General features: G+C 31.3%; 1 protein-coding gene across 2 annotated transcripts; it reads right to left on the bottom strand.

The window, feature by feature from the left end:
* Positions 1-6287: 6287 nt before the first annotated feature.
* Positions 6288-11785, bottom strand: LOC114181235 (receptor-like protein EIX2). 2 transcript variants are annotated; one of them, XR_003603772.1, is made up of 3 exons: positions 11708-11785; positions 11195-11603; positions 6288-6603 (listed from the first exon to the last, which is right to left on the bottom strand). XR_003603772.1 is itself a non-coding variant. In XM_028067630.1 (2 exons), the coding sequence occupies exons 1-2, from the start codon at positions 11649-11651 to the stop codon at positions 6572-6574; spliced, it is 489 nt and encodes a 162-aa protein (XP_027923431.1). In that variant the 5' UTR covers positions 11652-11685; the 3' UTR covers positions 6288-6571. The 2 variants fall into 2 exon arrangements, 1 of the variants encoding a protein (XP_027923431.1); XM_028067630.1 differs by lacking the exon at positions 11708-11785 and having other exon boundaries at positions 11195-11685.
* Between the last annotated feature and the right edge of the window lie 6059 nt (positions 11786-17844).

Raw genomic sequence — 17844 nt, forward strand, 5'->3', positions numbered from 1 at the left:
TGTATATATATATGTAATAATAATTAATATATATATATATAATAATTAATAATAAAAAAAATATGTAAATATGTATAATAATTAAAATATTGTAAAATTTTAATGTTTTTATCTCATAATAATATCTTATTTTATTTTTATCATCAAGGGTATTTTGGTAATCTTCAAATCATATCTATTAAAACAATTTTTTTAATATATCAATTCCCTCAAATCACTCACTAATTAGCATAAAATTTATCTCCAAATCCATTTATTTTATTCTCTAAATCCATTAAAAAAATACACATATTCATCTACTCAAATCCACACAAATATATTTTTCCACCCTCCCCAAATCTAGCTTATGAAGTAAATACAACCTTAGATTTCAATTTGTTTGCTCTCTAATTGCAATGGCATGGATAATCCCAAGTGCTATAAACAAAATTTTGTGTTCTACTTTACAACAACAGAGCAACTGGACACCCATCGTCGTAATATTTAAATTTTAATATGTAAATACTTCTTTATATTAGTATTTAAATGTTATTAGTTATGATAATTTTTTATACGTTAAGTATTTGGTCAAAGAATTATTTTTAATACATAGAATATCAACACAAAAATCCATATTAAAGAATGTTATTTAATTTTATGATTGTGAATAAAAACCTTCAAGTCGTAAATTATGTACTTCTTTCTTTTAATGAATGTTATATTCAAGATAATATCATCATTTTAAAATATTTGTATTTTGTCTTTTCAATTGTCTCGTATATTTATGTGCATTAAAAGAAAAAATCAATTTACGTAATTAAAACAATTAACTGATGAAATTAATTCAAATGAGATGACTCGTGTAATAGGGGTTTGAAATCTCTAGGAAGTATCGGAGGTTTGAAACCCTGGAAAATACTATGGTTGTAAAACTCCTGATAATTTACAAGAGTTTGAAACCCCTAATAATTTATGAAGTTATGAAATGTAAGAAAGTTTCGTTTTAGCATGAGTTACTCAAAATCGTTGATAATCTGTTAGTGACATTGGTTTTACCCGAAAAAAGTTAAATCGCGGATAACATATTTAATGAAGTTAAAATTTTCGAAAACGTAATTAAAATTCCTGCTAAAATCAATTTTTATTATAGTGGTTATATAAAATTAACAGAAAGAAAAATAATGTATTAAATTACCACCATAAAATAATTGCTAGTAAAAAATACTTTGTTTTAGTGAAATAATGTAAAATGTTATTTAATAAAGAGTAAATTTCACATATTAGTTAAACGTTACTTAAATTATAAGATGACTTTAGGAAATTAAATATGGTATTTAATTTTTTAACACTAAAATGAATTATCAAGAAATTTAACAATTAATATAGATTATTTCACAAATTATAAAGAAATTCAAGTTGTGCTTCTACAAATTCTTCGGCTAACAAGCTTTCAATTACATGTAATCATAACATTTTTAATCTGGTTAAGGTAAAATTTTACTAATGTGTAATTCATGTAAATTGATTTGATGCAAGAATAATAGAATAATAGTGATTCTTTAGTGACAAATTTGGAATCATACCCTGTAGATTGTTGCGTGAAATATTAATACTGATCCAATTTGGTAATTCAAATTTAGTCCAAAATCATTTTGGAACAATACCTGATATTCCATTATTTGAAATGTCAAGGTTTTTAAATTCATTTTGTTTTTCTAGCCATATGGGAAACAACGGTCCTAGCTTGCATGACCTCAGTTGAATATTATTCAACTAAAAAGATGGAGTCCAATTTTGACTAAATTCTAAAGTAAGTCATCAATGTTTTTAACTTTAACATATTATAAAAGTGAGAGTCCGTTATCACATCTTTTAAAGAGTTTGACATCAAATGCAATTCCTCAAGTTCAATTGGAAATTGAAAATCTTTAGAAATTGTCCCATTTAGCTTGTTATTCTCAAGGTATAACTTTTTTAATGACGAGAGCATTGAGAGGGTGTCGGGCAAAATGCCGCTAATTTGATTCATGCTCAGATCTAAATGTTGCGATGAGTATCTGGCCTATTGGGATAAGTGATGTATTATTGCTGGAAGATTTTCACTCAAATGATTATTGGATAGGTCCAATGAACGCAAAACAGTAGCATTGTGAATTGATTTTGGAACCATATCCTTTAATTCATTTCTCGATAGATCCAACATTTCTAACTTCAAAAATATTGAGAAATCAGCTAGTGTTGCACTGAATTTATTTTGATTGAGATATAATTCTCGCAATGAATATACAGAACATCCAAACAAATGATTAAATATGACTGTCAAATCTTCATTCAACATATTGTCAAACAAATCCAATGACTGCAAAGTACATGTGCTCCCAAATGATTTTGGAACACCACCTTCCAAAGAGTTAGATCCATTTGACAATTGCTCCATTTCAGATGGAAATATGATGCCTTCAGGTATAATCATTCTTGTCTTTTAATGGCAGAGAACTTACTTAACTTGATGATGATAACTCATATCCAGCCATGAGACACAAGTTTGTTTTTTCACTGTCATCTTGTGATGAACTACTTAATCATCATTATCTTCCCAAGCTATATAAGCATGTCTTTCCTTGGACTTCTTTTCCTTTTTCCTGTCAACACTTTCCTTTGATAATTAAAATAATTTTTAAATTTGTCTTTAAATTTGTCATTAAGGTGATTTGGTCTCTAAATTAATTACTAACATTAGCAACCAATATTTTGTCTACCAAAAGAATTGGCTTTTAAATTAGTAATGTTTATATAAAGGGTTCTAGGTTATTGATTGGGTTTTTCTAGAAACAAAGGAACACTTGTTTTAGGGAATTTATATTTTGTCTTGCACGGTTTTGGAAAATGAAATGGCTTTAATGAATAGGAATGTTTTACTCAAAACATCTTACGTATGTTTATTATATATAGTAAACAATTTCAAATATTAGAGTTTGTAAATTGATTGTGTAATTCTATTGATCAGACAGTTTGGTTCAATTATTTATGTTAACCGTCTTAATGAATCTTAAGCTTCACATACTAAATAAGAAGTATTTATCCTTCTTCTTAAAGATTTGAAGGTACAAATATAAAACTCATAAAAGTTATAGTGGAAATAATAATGGAAAAGAACTAATTTGGTAATTGAGTAACAATGAGAGATGAGAAAATGAGATAGCAGAACATGTCATTTTCAATATTTTGAAGATTGATCAAATCATGGTATTACAAAATAAAAATATTTTAATGAAAATAAATGTGTAGAAAACTTTCTCAATTATCTTTCTCCAAATCCAAGTGAAGTAGCTCTTTTCTCTGTTTTTTCGTGTGCTTTCAGCATGCAACCCTCACAACCCTTTCATCTTCAATAATAGTTTCATTTCTTCACTTACACTACTTCACACCTATAATCCAAATTTCCTCTGCAAAAAAATTAAACAAATAATTAATTTGGCCAAAAATAGAAACAACAGAAAATAATGAGGAAAAAAGAGAGAAATCTCGTAAGACCCACTTTTTTTGCTCTTAATATTTAAGGGTTTGGCCTTATCTATTAGGCCTAAGGCCAACCCATAGGATGTCCAAAAACTCTTTTTCAGCCCTAATCCTTCTCATTCTACTCTCATTCCGCAAAACAACCCCTTTTCCTCACTCACTCTTCTCTCTTTTCAAAGCTCTGCTAGGGTTTGGCCCTGTTCCTCATCAAGCTAGTTGAACTCCACTTCTATTCCATGTAAGTTAGTCTTCAACCCATATCTTCTCTTCTCTAGCTTTACTTTTGTGTTTCCAACTAGGTTCATCGTAGTAACCCTGTTTTGGTTCTGGTGTTAGTATTTTCAGCTCATAAAGTTGTTCCTGGAGTTGTGGTGCTCACTGTTTGGTGTTTGTCGTTGTCTACTAGCCTCTGTTCAAGTAAGGGAAGCTAGGGTTTCGCTATTTTTAAGTTATCTTTGCATGCTTGGTTTGTTTTACGTTATGGATGCTTGATTCATGTTGTTTGTCATGTGAAAATGCATTGCTTGTGTTGTGGGTGTGATTCGAATCTGGCATTCGCACAAGGGAGAGCTGGTGGGTTCTGCTGAACTCACCCATACGAGCTGGGTGGTCGCTCAAACGTAAAGCTCTTGCTTAAGCGAGGAGCTCTCGCTTGAGCGAGAACAACTGCAACCCATATTTCTCTCTGTTTTGAGGGCTCGCCTAAGCAAAGGTCACTCACCTGAGCGAGAGTAGTCTCACCTGAGCGAGATGGGTAGCTTGAGCGAGACCTCAACGTGCCCCCTGTGTGCAATCTCGCCCAGACAATAGTTTGTGGCTTGAGCGAGGGGTTCCTCTAGCCTAAGCGTGAGCTCTTTAGCTTGAGCGAATTAACAGAGTTGATTATATTCGTGGACGTTCACATAATTGGATGATTTGTGCTTTAAACAGTCTCAAGTATGATGCCATGTATGCTCTATATGATACATTGGGATTTGAATCGATGAGTTTGGTATGAATATGCGTATGAAACATGATTGGGTGGTTGGTTGAATATTGACATGAGAATTGGTATACATGATAAATCTATAATTGGTTGGTGAGACATGACTATGGTATAAGTAGGACATAATTCCATGAACCTTTTGGTGAGAGTTCATGGTGGTGCCTCATGTAATGGACGTAATTCCATGACCCTCTTAGTGAGAGCTCATGGTGGTGCCTCATGTAATGGACGTAATTCCATGAACCTTTTGATGAAAGTTCATGGTGGTGCCTCATGTAATGGACGTAATTCCATGACCCTCTTGGTGAGAGCTCATGGTGGTACCTCAGGTAATGGATGTAATTCCACGAACCTCTTAGTAAGGTTTCGTGGTGGTGCCTCAGTATATAATGATGTAAGGATTTAAGTAAGGATTGCATCCTGAAGCTCTAAAGAGTTAGTTAGTCTCACGTAGAGCGTACTAACTCAAGTGGTGAGAGTAGCATGAGACCCTAGTCTTTGGCAGGATAATGACCTTAGACGTTTAAAAGCTAACCTTGTGCATGGTAGGGTGGAACTCATTGGCAATGGCTCTGTAGAGTAGTAGAGGTCACCACAAGTGCAAACATCCAGTGAATCCGATTGATTATATGTATTTGGATAATTGAGTCTTAGAGTCTCGCTTGTTTGTTATCACATGTTTGGTTGATTCATGTATTATTGACTTTTAAATTGCATGCTCAATTCTATGATAAAACCTTTTACTCTAGCTTACCCTTTCTATTTACTTATGTGTTTTGTGTGTGGTTTTCTCCTTTTGCGATGATCATCAATTTATTGATGTAAGCAGATATGGGAAACCCTCATGGTCATTAGGGTGATGGAAACTCTGTTGCATAGCTAATCTTGGGTTAGATCCCCTTACTTCGAGTACATTTTTAAGGCACTGTGGCCTATGTACTATTTTGCTATATGAGCATGTATTTTGGATACTGTTAAACTTGTACTCTGTTTTATTAATGACATCGTAGTATGCCTTAATTTTTCTCTCCAAGTTGTTTGGATAATTGTGAGAAGTGACATTCCTACTCCATGATAATACCTTTTATATTATTCTTCTATGTGATGTTTCATTTAATTAAGTTTAATTATTAAATGGACGTTACAAATCCAAAGATTAGAAAATATGAAGATTTATATGGGAGATCATTCCTCTAATTACAACTCATGTAAAAAAATGTATTTAAAGAAATAATTATATCTATCATTCATGGCACAAATATGGCAATTTTTAACATACGAAAGAAAAAAAACAACTTCTTATTATGATGAGACAACAATGTTCAGACATGATCGAAAGAAGATAAAGAAAGAGATTGAAAATATGTTTATACTTAGGATCTTTTATTATTTTATTGTATCCAAAGATATTAATTATTATCTTTAAGTAATATTCTTATCTATTATTACATCTTTAATCTTTCAATAATTTTCTTTTTGTCGAATGAAAAAAATTATTTTACCATAATATTTTTGTAATTGTTATTCTCTTAAAAAATTTAAAATAATTTATGAAGATATATAATAAATAGTGCATGACAAATTAAGATACTTAATAATTGAGACAGATTAATTAACAAATGATAAAAGAAATTCAAGTTGTGCTTTTATAAATTCTTCAACTTACAATCTAACTTTGAATTTCATGTTATCATGCCATTTGTATCTGTCTAAGGTAAAATTTTACTAAAGTAATTCCCGTAAAATTAATTAATCACATGCAACAAATACACATCATCTATTAGTTTTACATAATCAATGAACATGATTCAAAATTCAATAACATGTCATTTCCAACGTTTTGAACATTCATCAAGTCATTTTATTATAAACAACTTCACATGTAATAAACTCAGATTGAAAGGCTAAGCCCAACTGCAATGGGCTCCCCCAAGCCCAATTGTTTTCAAAAACTTATTACAAAATAAAAATAGCCAAGAAAATAAATCTAATAAAACCTTCCTCAGTTATCTTTCTTCAAATTCAAGTGAAGTAGCTCTTTTCTCTGTTTTTTCGATCTTCAACAATAATTCCATTTCTTCACTCACACTACTTCACACCTATAATAATCCAGATTTCCTCTGCCAAAAAATAAACAAATCATTAATTTGGCCAAAAATAAAAATAACAAAAAATAATGAAAAGAAAAAGAGAAAACAAAGAAAACTCAAATATTAAAAGGCAAATGAATAGAAAACTCCAATAATTGAAGTGAATACTTTTTAAATTGTTTCGATTTATTATATACTTCTTAAAAATCATTTGTCGAAAAATAATTATATCTATCACCCATGGCACAAATATTGCAATCTTTAAACATACAAAAGAAGAAACAACTTATTATGAGAATGGCACAACAATTTTGGGACATGATCGAAAGAGGAGAAATAAAGAGACTGAAAATATGTTTTATACTTAGGATATTTTATTATTTTATTGAATCCATAGACATTAATTATTATCTTTAAGCAATATTCGTATTTATTATTACATCCTTAATCTTTCAACAGTTTCTTTTTGTCTAATGAAGAAATGATTTTACCATAATAGCTTTGTAATTGTTATTCTCTGAAAAAATGAGATCGATTTCATAAAGATAAATAATAAATAGTGAATGACAAATTAAAATGTGATGTTATTAATTTTTTAACTAAATAATATCTTGATAATCAGTAACAATAATTAATTATGATGTATTAATATAAAAACATTGTTGTATGTACAATCGTTTATGTCTGTACAAATTTTGGCTTTAAATGTGCTATTTTAGATTTGAAAGTTCTGATTTTTATTTGATCTTTAATAAAAAAAAATACTTTTGTTTCCTAAATCTTTTTATATATTTTGTTCTGTTATAAGTTGTTTCTGAAATATTTATGCATTTTTCCTCTCAAAATATTTGTTTCTCTACGTTCAAGAAAGTTTTTTTTTGTCATATATTTTCTACTAAAAGGTGATACGTCAAATTAGCAAAGTCACTAGCAACCATCATGAAATACAAAATAAGAAAAACAAAGGATGAAGAAAAAACAATATTATGGATACAAGCGGAGAGAAAAACATGTTTAAATCTAAAATCTCTTAGCTACTTGTGTGATGTTTGACATTCTATTTGCAATAATATATACGGTTGATAATTTGGAAAAAGTAAAAAAATAAAAATAAAAATTACCATATTAAGTCTTCAATGTTGGTTGTAACATCACAGGAAAAGTAATTCCTATTCTAGTATATATATATATATATATATATATATATATATATATATATATATATATATATATATATATATATATATATATATATATATATATATATATATATATATATATATATATATATATATATATATATATATATATATATATAAAATATATGTTCAATATATAACTTTTGAAAAAGAAAACTGAGGTTTGTGAAAACTATTTGTTTAAAATAATAATAATAATAATAATAATAATAATAATAATAAAAATAATATAAGAAAAATAACACAAAACTAAAATAATATTACCTGTTATGCTCTAGAAAACCTCTTGAATACTTTCACTGCTGCCATGACATAAAGAGTATTTGCTAAATTACTTAAGAACTTGAAATATGCATGACGCCAAGAACGTATCAGTAAGATTGAGCCAAATACTCCCCAAAAGCTAATAACAAATCCAATTGTTATACTTATGTAAAACCCACGATTGAAAATCAAATTGTCATCTTCTTGAAATTCAACAATCGATTTTTGTCTTGGCACTCTATCAATACACAATTTCTTTAACGGTGGTCCACAAAGATCAACATTATCTTCATATTTTGATGCATCAAAACTCTGTAACTGTGTGCCAGTTGGAATTTTTCCAGATAAATAATTATGTGACAAATCTAATGAAGCGAGTCGATCAATTTGAGCAAGACTCAAAGGAATTGAACCAACAAGTTGGTTTCTTGACAAATCAAGAAATTCAAGTGATATTAACTCTCCAACATTTGAAGGAATTTTCCCTGTCAATTGGTTTCTTGATAAATTCAATGAAACCAATCCAAATAAACCCTCTATTTCTTTTGGAATTTCTCCTGATAATTGATTGTTTGAGAGATCAATGCTTTTTAAAAGTGATAATCCTATATTTGTGAACATTTGTTCAGAACCTTTCCACATCAAGAATGCATTCAAATTGTACGAATAGTTACCTTTCGTATAACTCGTGTTGATCAAGTAATGATGACTTTGATAATATCTCAAAGAAATCATTTGAGCCATTGAGGAAAAGTTTTGTATGCATGTAGGAATCTGTCCAGATAGGTTGTTTAGAGAAAGATCTAAGAGCTGAATTCTTTTTAGATAACAAATTTGCAATGGTAAGCTCCCATAGAAATAATTGCTTCTTAAGCTTAAAAATTGCAACTGTGATAATTCATTCCCAATCCAATTTGGGATAAATCCTGATAATCTATTTTCTGCTATGTCTACCATCACTAACTGTGTGCAATTTTTCAGGATGGAAGGGATATTGCCTGATAAGTTATTACTTCTCAATAATAATACTTGAAGTTGCAAGAGTGATCCCATTGAAGTAGGAATTTTCCCAGAAAATTTGTTTTGACTCATATTTAAATAAGCTAATGACTTGAAATGGGTCCAACAGTCCGGAATTTGTCCAGAAAACTTATTATTTGAAAGGTCTAATTGGTACAAAGTTTCAGCTACACCACCAGAGCATAAAAACGAAAAAGAATTTGTGAATTTATTATTTGATAGATCAAGAAATATTGAGCCTTGTAAAAATGGTGGAACATGACCTTCAAATTGATTTGATGCCAAACTAAGAGAATAATAATGATTTTCTATTGACAAATTTGGAATCATACCTTGTAAATTATTGCATGAAATATTAATACTCATCCAATTTGTCAATCCAAATTTGGTCCAAAACCATTTTGGAACAGTATCTGATATTCCACCATTTGAAATGTCAAGGTATTCAAATTTGTTTTGTTTCTCTAGCCATTTTGGAAAAAATGGGCCTAGCTTGCAAGACCTCAATTCAATATCATCCAATTGAAAAGACGAAGCCCAATTTTGACTAACTTTTAAAGTTAGTGAGTTATCTGACAACATCAATGTCTTTAACTTTGTCATATTATTAAAATGAGAGTCAGTCAGCACACCTTTCAAAGAGTTTGACATCAAGGATAATACCTCAAGTTCTGTTGGAAATCGAAGATCTTTAGAAATTGTCCCATTTAATTTGTTACCATCAAGGTACAATTCTTTTAATGATGGGAACATTGTTGCGAGGTTGCAAGGCAAAGTACCACTAATTTGATTCATGCCTAGATTTAAATGTTGCAATGATGGGGATAAGTGATGTATTATTGTTGAAAGGTTTTCACTCAGACTGTTATTGAATAGGTTCAATGAAAGCAAAACACTATCATTGTGAAGTAATTTTGGAACTCCGTCCTTTATTTGATTTCCCGATAGATCCAACGCTTCTAACTTTGAAAATATAGAGAAATCAGGCAGTATTCCGTTGAATTTATTGTGATCGAGATATACTTCTTGCAATGAGTATCTAGAGCATCCAGACAAATGATTAAATATCATTGTCAGATCTTCACTCAACTTATTGGAAGAAAAATTCAATAACTCCAAAGTACATGTGGTCCCAAATGATTTTGGAACACCACCTTCTAAAGAGTTAAAGCTAATTGACAACTGCTCCAAATGAGATGGCAATCTAGTGCCTTCAGGTATCTTCTCACTCAATTGATTGTGAGAAAGATCCAACATCTTTAAATTTGAAAATGCTGAAAGGTCAGGTACAGAACCTCTGATTTGATTGTGTGCCAAACTCAACTCTTGTAGTGAGTATCTAACACAGCCACTGGAGAAATAACGAAGAATTGATGAAAGGTCTTCGGTGATATTGTTTTCAAACATGTATAATGAACGTAGGGTGCATATATTCATGAATGATTTCAAATCCTCACCCTTGAACAAATTATTGGAAAGGTCAAGGCGCTCAAGCAAATTCATGGCCAAGTCAAAACGATATGGCATGACACCCTCCAAGAGGTTCGAGCTAAGGTCAAGCTCAACAAGGTTGGAAGTGGTGTTTGACAACCACCGGAATATCATCGGTTGCATGAAGGAGTTTTCAGAAAGTCTAAGGACAGAAAGGGAAGAAGAAAAATTGAAGTTGGAAGGGTTGAATGAAAGGAGGAAATGATCGGAAAGGCCACATTCAATTAAACTGAGTTCTCTTAGTTTTGGTAGCTTGGCAATCGTTTGAAGCCGGCTAAGAGAAGTGTTAAAATTAGATATGGAATCCATGTAAAGATGGGTTAAAGAAGTAAGATTTGATAACCATTGATGAGTAGTGACAATTTTGAGAGCACCATGATATCCTCCAAGATACAGCTTATGCAAATTTGAAAGGTTTCCTAGTTGGGAAGGAATGTATCCTTCAAAAGAATTCCATCTGAGATCAAGATACTCCAACCGAAACAGATTTCCAAGTTGGAAAGGTATACTTCCATTTAAATAATTATCACTGAAATCAAGATACAGCAACCGAGAGAGATTTCCAAGTTCATGAGGGATTGAACCCTCCAAATAATAATTATGAGCAAGATTTAAGTATTTTAAATGAGAAAGAGAGCCTAACTCACTTGGAATTCTTCCGCCAAAGTCACATGAAGAGAGATCAAGGTATCTCAAGTTGGTAAGGGAGCCAATAAACCCTGGAATATTAATGTCTGGAAAAGAATTGAGACTGAGGTTCAAATACTGTAATTGTCGCAACTCCGTTAATGACTTGTGGATCTCTCCGCTGATGTAACGCCGAGAGACTTCATAATAATAGCCAAGAGTAAGAGATTTAATATGAAATTCTCCGTGAAGGTCGAGGCTTACAATATGGGCGGTGAGGTTGCTGCAGCGAATCCCTTCCCAATGACAGCAGTCGGGAGAGGTCCAAGAGGAGAGCATGTCGTAAGGATCAACAATGGCAGCCTTGAATTGAAGGAGTGCTTCCCTCTCCTTTGGAAGGCATCTGATTTCGTGTTCTCCATGAGAAACCTGCAACACCACACACACCACAAACATCATCGCTTTCATATTCTTCATTATCACTTTCAAACAGAGTGAATATTAGAAGAGACTGATATGGTTTCTGAATTTACCACTCCCAATACCCATCCATATATATACACACACCAACTCCTAAATTACATATTCTTCTCTCTCTCTCTCTGCTGCACTGCTTCCTTACTTCATTCTAAGTCACTTTTTTTTTATTCATCATATCAACTAATTTTTGTGGTCCATAAATAATGTACTAAACAACCCTTTCTTATTTACAATTATATATGACTCATACAATAAGTTAGTAAAAGCCAACAAATATAAAACATAAAACGCACTAAATGGTTTTATGTTTCAAATAATAAAAGAAACTAATGACATTTCATTTCAGCTTTATATTTATTATGCATTTCATTAATGCATGCAAGATTTCAATAATTTCAGCATTATCAATTGACTTCCGAGAAGACTTGTGAATTTTCATTTTAAACCACAATATTATATGAAAAAAACAAACCATCAAACTCCTCCTTACAAATAATTAAAGAATTGGAATTTAATATTTGAAAAAAAAAATTAAGAGCTCTGAAAATGCAATTGTGTCCAACAAATTATACTCTTTGCGATATCTTTATTTGTGGCTACCAAGATGGTCAGTTTTTCCTAACCACATAGAAAGAGTCCAAATTATTACAATTTAATAGTTTTACATGAATAATAAATTATGTTATTTATTCTTGTGTAGAGACAATATATTGTATGAAAATAAATACAATTAAAAATTTGTATATTGTCTGTGATTTTTTTATACAATTCATAAAATAGATATTTTTCTTTCAGGATTTTTAAGAAAATTTGTAAGTCCCACTAAATATTAAGAAAAATTTGTAAGTCCCACTATCTTGTTCCTATAATATTAATTGTCATCTCATATTACTAGCTAGCAAATGAGTTTGTCGTAGTAAAGTATAGTTTGGTGTAATTGGACAAAATGTAACAAATATTGCCAAATAAAAAAAGGAAACTTCAATGAATCTAGTCATTATTGGAAAATTAGACATTGGTCTCATGTAAATAAAATGACAAGGAAAATTAATAAAATTGAATCAAACTCTATTATTCCAACCAAACCAGGTTCAATTGTAAACTAAATAAGGTCAATATCAATTGTCAATTAATCGAGCTTCACATAAAGAAATAAATGTAAATAAAGTTTCATCTTTGCAAACAGTAATCAAAACGCTCAATTACAATATAATTAATACATAATTTGATTCTAAAAGTACGGTGAATCATGTATTATGATAAAATACCAAATACAATGAGAATATCAAGTATCACTAATTGAGTAATCTTTGGCTAAAGTCACAATAAACATATTCATCACAATAAAGTTTAAATCATCAATAATTAAATATAATATAAATAATCACAAATAATAAAAGATCATGCTTGTCAAAGTCTAAGTCAATGGAGGCATTCTTACGATAAGTCCCTCCACTTTTCCACCATTGTCACTTTCCTCATTATCAATGGTGAGAAATGTTTTGGGGCAATAATTTATTCCAACCAATTGACTTATCCGAAGACTTGTGAAAAGAAAGATCGATTTTTTAGATTAAACAACAATTTTATATAACAAATAATCGATCAAATGTTTCCTTAAAAAAATAGTGACAGAATTATAAGCCAATATTCGAAAGATAATAAAATTAAAAAAATATTCTGAAAATGCATTTTGCAAAGCAATTGTTTTTTAACATGTTGTAATATTTGCAATGGCTTCTTTTATGAATAAAAGATGGTTAATTTGACATAGAAAGAGTTCAAATTAATACAGTGTAACAGTTTACATATGAGTAACAAAATAACGTTACTTATTTCTATTTAGAAATAATAGTTATTTAAAATAAATACCATTAGAAAAGTTTATATTTTGCCTGATTTTTTATAAAAAAAATTGTGATTTTAATATTTTTTATAAATCTTTTAAGTTATACGAAAAAAATATATTTTAATATTAAAAATCCAGATAGGTAATAAGTTCGTTATAGTAAATTGTCTTAGTTACAAATTATAAAGAAATATTGACAAAAAAAGAAGGAAACTTCCTTTTTTTCTGAAGACAACAAAATATAAATTAATTAATATTTAAGACAACAACAACAACAATTCTTTGTTACTTCTTCAAATATGAAAATTTGTAAACCTTGTGAACTTATGTTTGTCATATCATACTTATGTGATGGGTTTACTTTACAATTTTCCAAGTCCTCACCGTAAATGTCACCCCAACTCTTAAATAATATTTAATTAGTTAAATACATATGTTTATCTATTATAATTAAAACTGGTAAACAGAAAAATTCGGATGAAATTTATTGTGGATTAATGTTCTTTTTTTAAATCACAATATCTAGTCAATTTACATAAACTAATAACTTAATTTATGTGATGCATATATAAAATAAACTACAAATTACATGGCATCCACAATGAAATTACTATCAAATGAAATGTTATCAGTTTTATAGTATGAACACAAATTTGGTATTTGTAGAATAAATCAAATCGTGAGAAAAGTTTTAGGGCAATAATTTTATTCCAATCAATGGACTTATCGGAAGACTTGTGAAAAGAAAGGTAACTTACATTAACTATTTTTAGATTAAACGATAATTTTGTATAAAAAATAATCCATCAAATATCTTCTTAAAAAATAGTGACAAATATAAGTCAATATTTGAAAGGTAATAAAATTAAAAGGTCGAAGGTCAAGACTGTTAAACACAGCAGAATAGAGAAATATATTTGTATGTACTGTCAACTCACATTTTATTAATCGGGAAAGATTGGCTTTTAAAGCCATACACAGCAGTTACAGATTTTAACTCCACTCCCACAATTTCATGCTAAATTCATGGGTGCATGCTGACTTAGACTTCAAACCACTATCCCTAATAAATAGCATATAAATTTATTTGATCACAGAAACAGAATAGTAACTGCATAAAATAAAATATCTTCTAAACTAACCAACATTCCCTCCCTTAAACTATACACGTTACGATATATAGTTTATATTTGAAGCGTCAGTCATGCCTAGCATACATCGAAGCCTTTCAAATTGATCCAGCTTCAGGGGCTTAGTCATAATGTCTGCAATTTGAACTTCTGATTTGCAGTAACTCAATTTGACAACTCCATCCTTCACCAAGTCTCTTAAAAAATGGAACCTTATATCAATATGTTTGCTTTTTCCATGAAAAACAGGATTTTTGGATAATTGTATGGTTGAGTTGTTGTCACACAAGATTAACGTGCTCTTCTGTTCCTTAGGATCAAGTTTCTCCAATACTCTTTTAATCCACACACATTGACAAGCACAAAACGCGGCTGCTATATACTCAGCCTCAGTTGTAGATAATGTAACTATAGGCTGTTTTTTCGAGGCCCATGAAACTGCTCCAAAACCAAAGAAAAACACATATCCAGAAGTACTTCTTCGATCATCTAAGTCTCCAGCAAAGTCACTGTCAGAATAAGCTACAACATCAGTGCTTCCACCACCTTTCTTGTAGAAGATGCCCATTTCAGTAGTACCTTTTAGGTATCTTAATATGCGTTTTGCTGCCAGCTAATGAGATTCATAAGGACAAGACATGAATCTACTAATTAAACTAACTGCATACATAATATCTAGACGGGTTGCAGTCAAGTACAAAAGACTTCCAACGAGTTGCTTGAACACAGTTGAATCAACTGTGGCTCCTCCATCATTCTTTGATAGTTTTGTACCCGTGACAATAGGATTTTTTACTGCATTACTATTCTCCATGCCAAACCTTGTTAGAATCTCACGAATATATTTTCTTTGACAAATGAAAATACCATCTGAATTCTGCATAACTTCTATTCCAAGAAAATATCTCATTCTGCCTAAATCGGTCATGTCAAATTCTAACATCATTGATTCTTTAAATTCATCACACATGCTCCAATCATTTCCAGTATAAATCAAGTCATCAACATAAAGACTTACAATTAAAATTTTACCTCCTTCCTTTGATTTTGTGAAGAGAGTGTGCTCACATACACACCTTTTAAAACCTTTACGAGAGAAATAGCTCTCTATCATGTTGTACCATGCTCTTGGAGCCTGTTTAAGGCCATACAACGCCTTTTTTAATTTGTAAACTTTGTCTTCTTTCCCTTTCTTCAAAAAACCAGTGGGTTGTTGTACATAAATATCTTCTTTAAGTTCTCCATGAAGGAAGGCACTCTTCACATCTAACTGATAAACTTGCCAATTATAGTGGGCTGCCATAGCAAGTATAATGCGAATGGTATCAAGTCTGGCCACAAGGGCAAATACCTATGTGTAGTCAACTCCATATTCTTGAGCATATCCTTTCGCCACTAATCTTGCTTTAAATTTATCTACTTCACCATTTTCTTTGAACTTTGTCTTGAAAATCCATTTAACTCCAATGGGCTTTACTCTATTTGGTGCATCAACCAATTCCCAGGTTTTATTTTTTTCTATTGATTCCATTTCTTTCATCATTGCATTTCGCCGTTTCTTGCTTCTAGCGGCTGCTTCAAATGACAGTGGATCAGTATCAGTTACTGTCATCATAACATTTAAAGTATCTTCATCAGACAAGCCTTCACCACTTTCATAATCAAGCATCCAGTTGGGTTCTCGTCTATTTCTTCTAACCCTCCCTTCAATTGGATTGTCATGGGCTTGTGGTTCATCAATACTTGTATCAACTCTGTTGGAATCACCAGGATGTGTAGCAGCCTGCATGGTGTCATCAATATCATTATTTTCAGCAGCTTCTTCCTCAGTTTCAACCTCCACATCTAAAGCATCTTGTGTTGTAGCCTCTTCGTTTTTCTCCCAATTCCAATGCTTTTGTTCTTCAAAAATTACATCTGTGCTGATGATGATTTTTTTGGAGATTGGATCAAACAAGCGATAGGCTTTGGATTCATCACTTACTCCCAACAGGACACACCTTTTGCTTTTGTTGTCTAATTTGATTCTGTGTTGATCTGGTATGTGAACATGTGCTACGCATCCAAAGACCCGAAAATATTCCACTGTAGGTTTGACTCCACTCCATGTCTCCTCAGGGATTTTATCTGGTACTACTGCAGTAGGACACCGGTTGAGAACATGTACACACCACCTGGCAGCCTCTGCCCAAAATATCTTTGGAAGTTGTTTCTCAATCAATATGGATCTCACCATATTCATTATTGTTCTGTTTTTCCTCTCAGCCACTCCATTTTACTGAGGGGTGTAAGCTGCTGTCAATTGCCGTTTTATGCCATGAATCCTGCAGAATTCTCTAAATTCATTGGAGGTGAATTCACCACCTCTATCTGTCCTTAAACAAGTGATATACATTCCAGTTTCTTTTTCAACACTAACTTTGAAATTTTTAAACATAGAGAATGCTTCTGATTTTTCATGTAAGAGATAAATCCAAGTCTTACGAGAGAAATCATCAATAAAGCTTAAAATGTACCTTTTGTTACCGATTGAAGTGGGTTTGATAGGCCCACATATATCTGCATGCACAAGTTGAAGTTTGCTTGATGCGCGCCACCTACTTTTCTTTGGAATAGAGTTTCGATGTTGCTTTCCTTCTAAGCATTGTACACAAAGTTCCTTTGGAGTTGATATAGAAGGTAGCCCATTGACCATCTTTTTGGAGGAGAGTAGTTTCAAACCATTATAGTTGAAATGACCAAATCGGTGATGCCAAAGGTGGGATTCATCTGTTGATTCTACTTGAAGACATGTAGAATTTCTAGGCATCAAAGTAGCGATCACTAAGAACATCCTATTGCTACTCATCTTGATTTCCATAATTTGACCACGTTCAGGATGATGAACTTTACACCTCCCATTCTCAATTAAAATGGTGAGTCCTTTCTCTTGAAGTTGCCCTAAACTTAAGAGATTGTTCTTAAGATCAGGAACATAGTAGACATTTGAGATCACATTTGTAATGCCATTAACATTCAGCAGAACATTCCCTTTCCCCATCACAGGCATTCTAGTATTATTACCGAGCTTTACCGTGTGTCTAAAGCTTTCATCTATGTCAGCAAACCAATCCTTATTTCCACTCATGTGATTACTGCATCCAGAGTCAAGAAACCATTCTTCTTTCGTGCCTTGTTTCATATCAACATAGGCCATTAATAAGATCTCATC

Source organism: Vigna unguiculata, chromosome 4 (genome assembly GCF_004118075.2).
Source record: "Vigna unguiculata cultivar IT97K-499-35 chromosome 4, ASM411807v1, whole genome shotgun sequence".
Lineage (NCBI taxonomy): Eukaryota > Viridiplantae > Streptophyta > Magnoliopsida > Fabales > Fabaceae > Vigna > Vigna unguiculata.

What these genes read in the sequence shown, in the direction of transcription:
- LOC114181235 (XM_028067630.1), bottom strand. Translation starts at nt 11,651, where the DNA reads ATGAAGAATATGAAAGCGATGATGTTTGTGGTGTGTGTGGTGTTGCAG. An exon ending in CTTTGGCGGAAGAATTCCAA is followed by an intron (nt 6,604 to 11,194) that starts GTGAGTTAGGCT and finishes ATTTTTTGGCAG; the next exon opens with AGGAAATCTGGATTATTATA.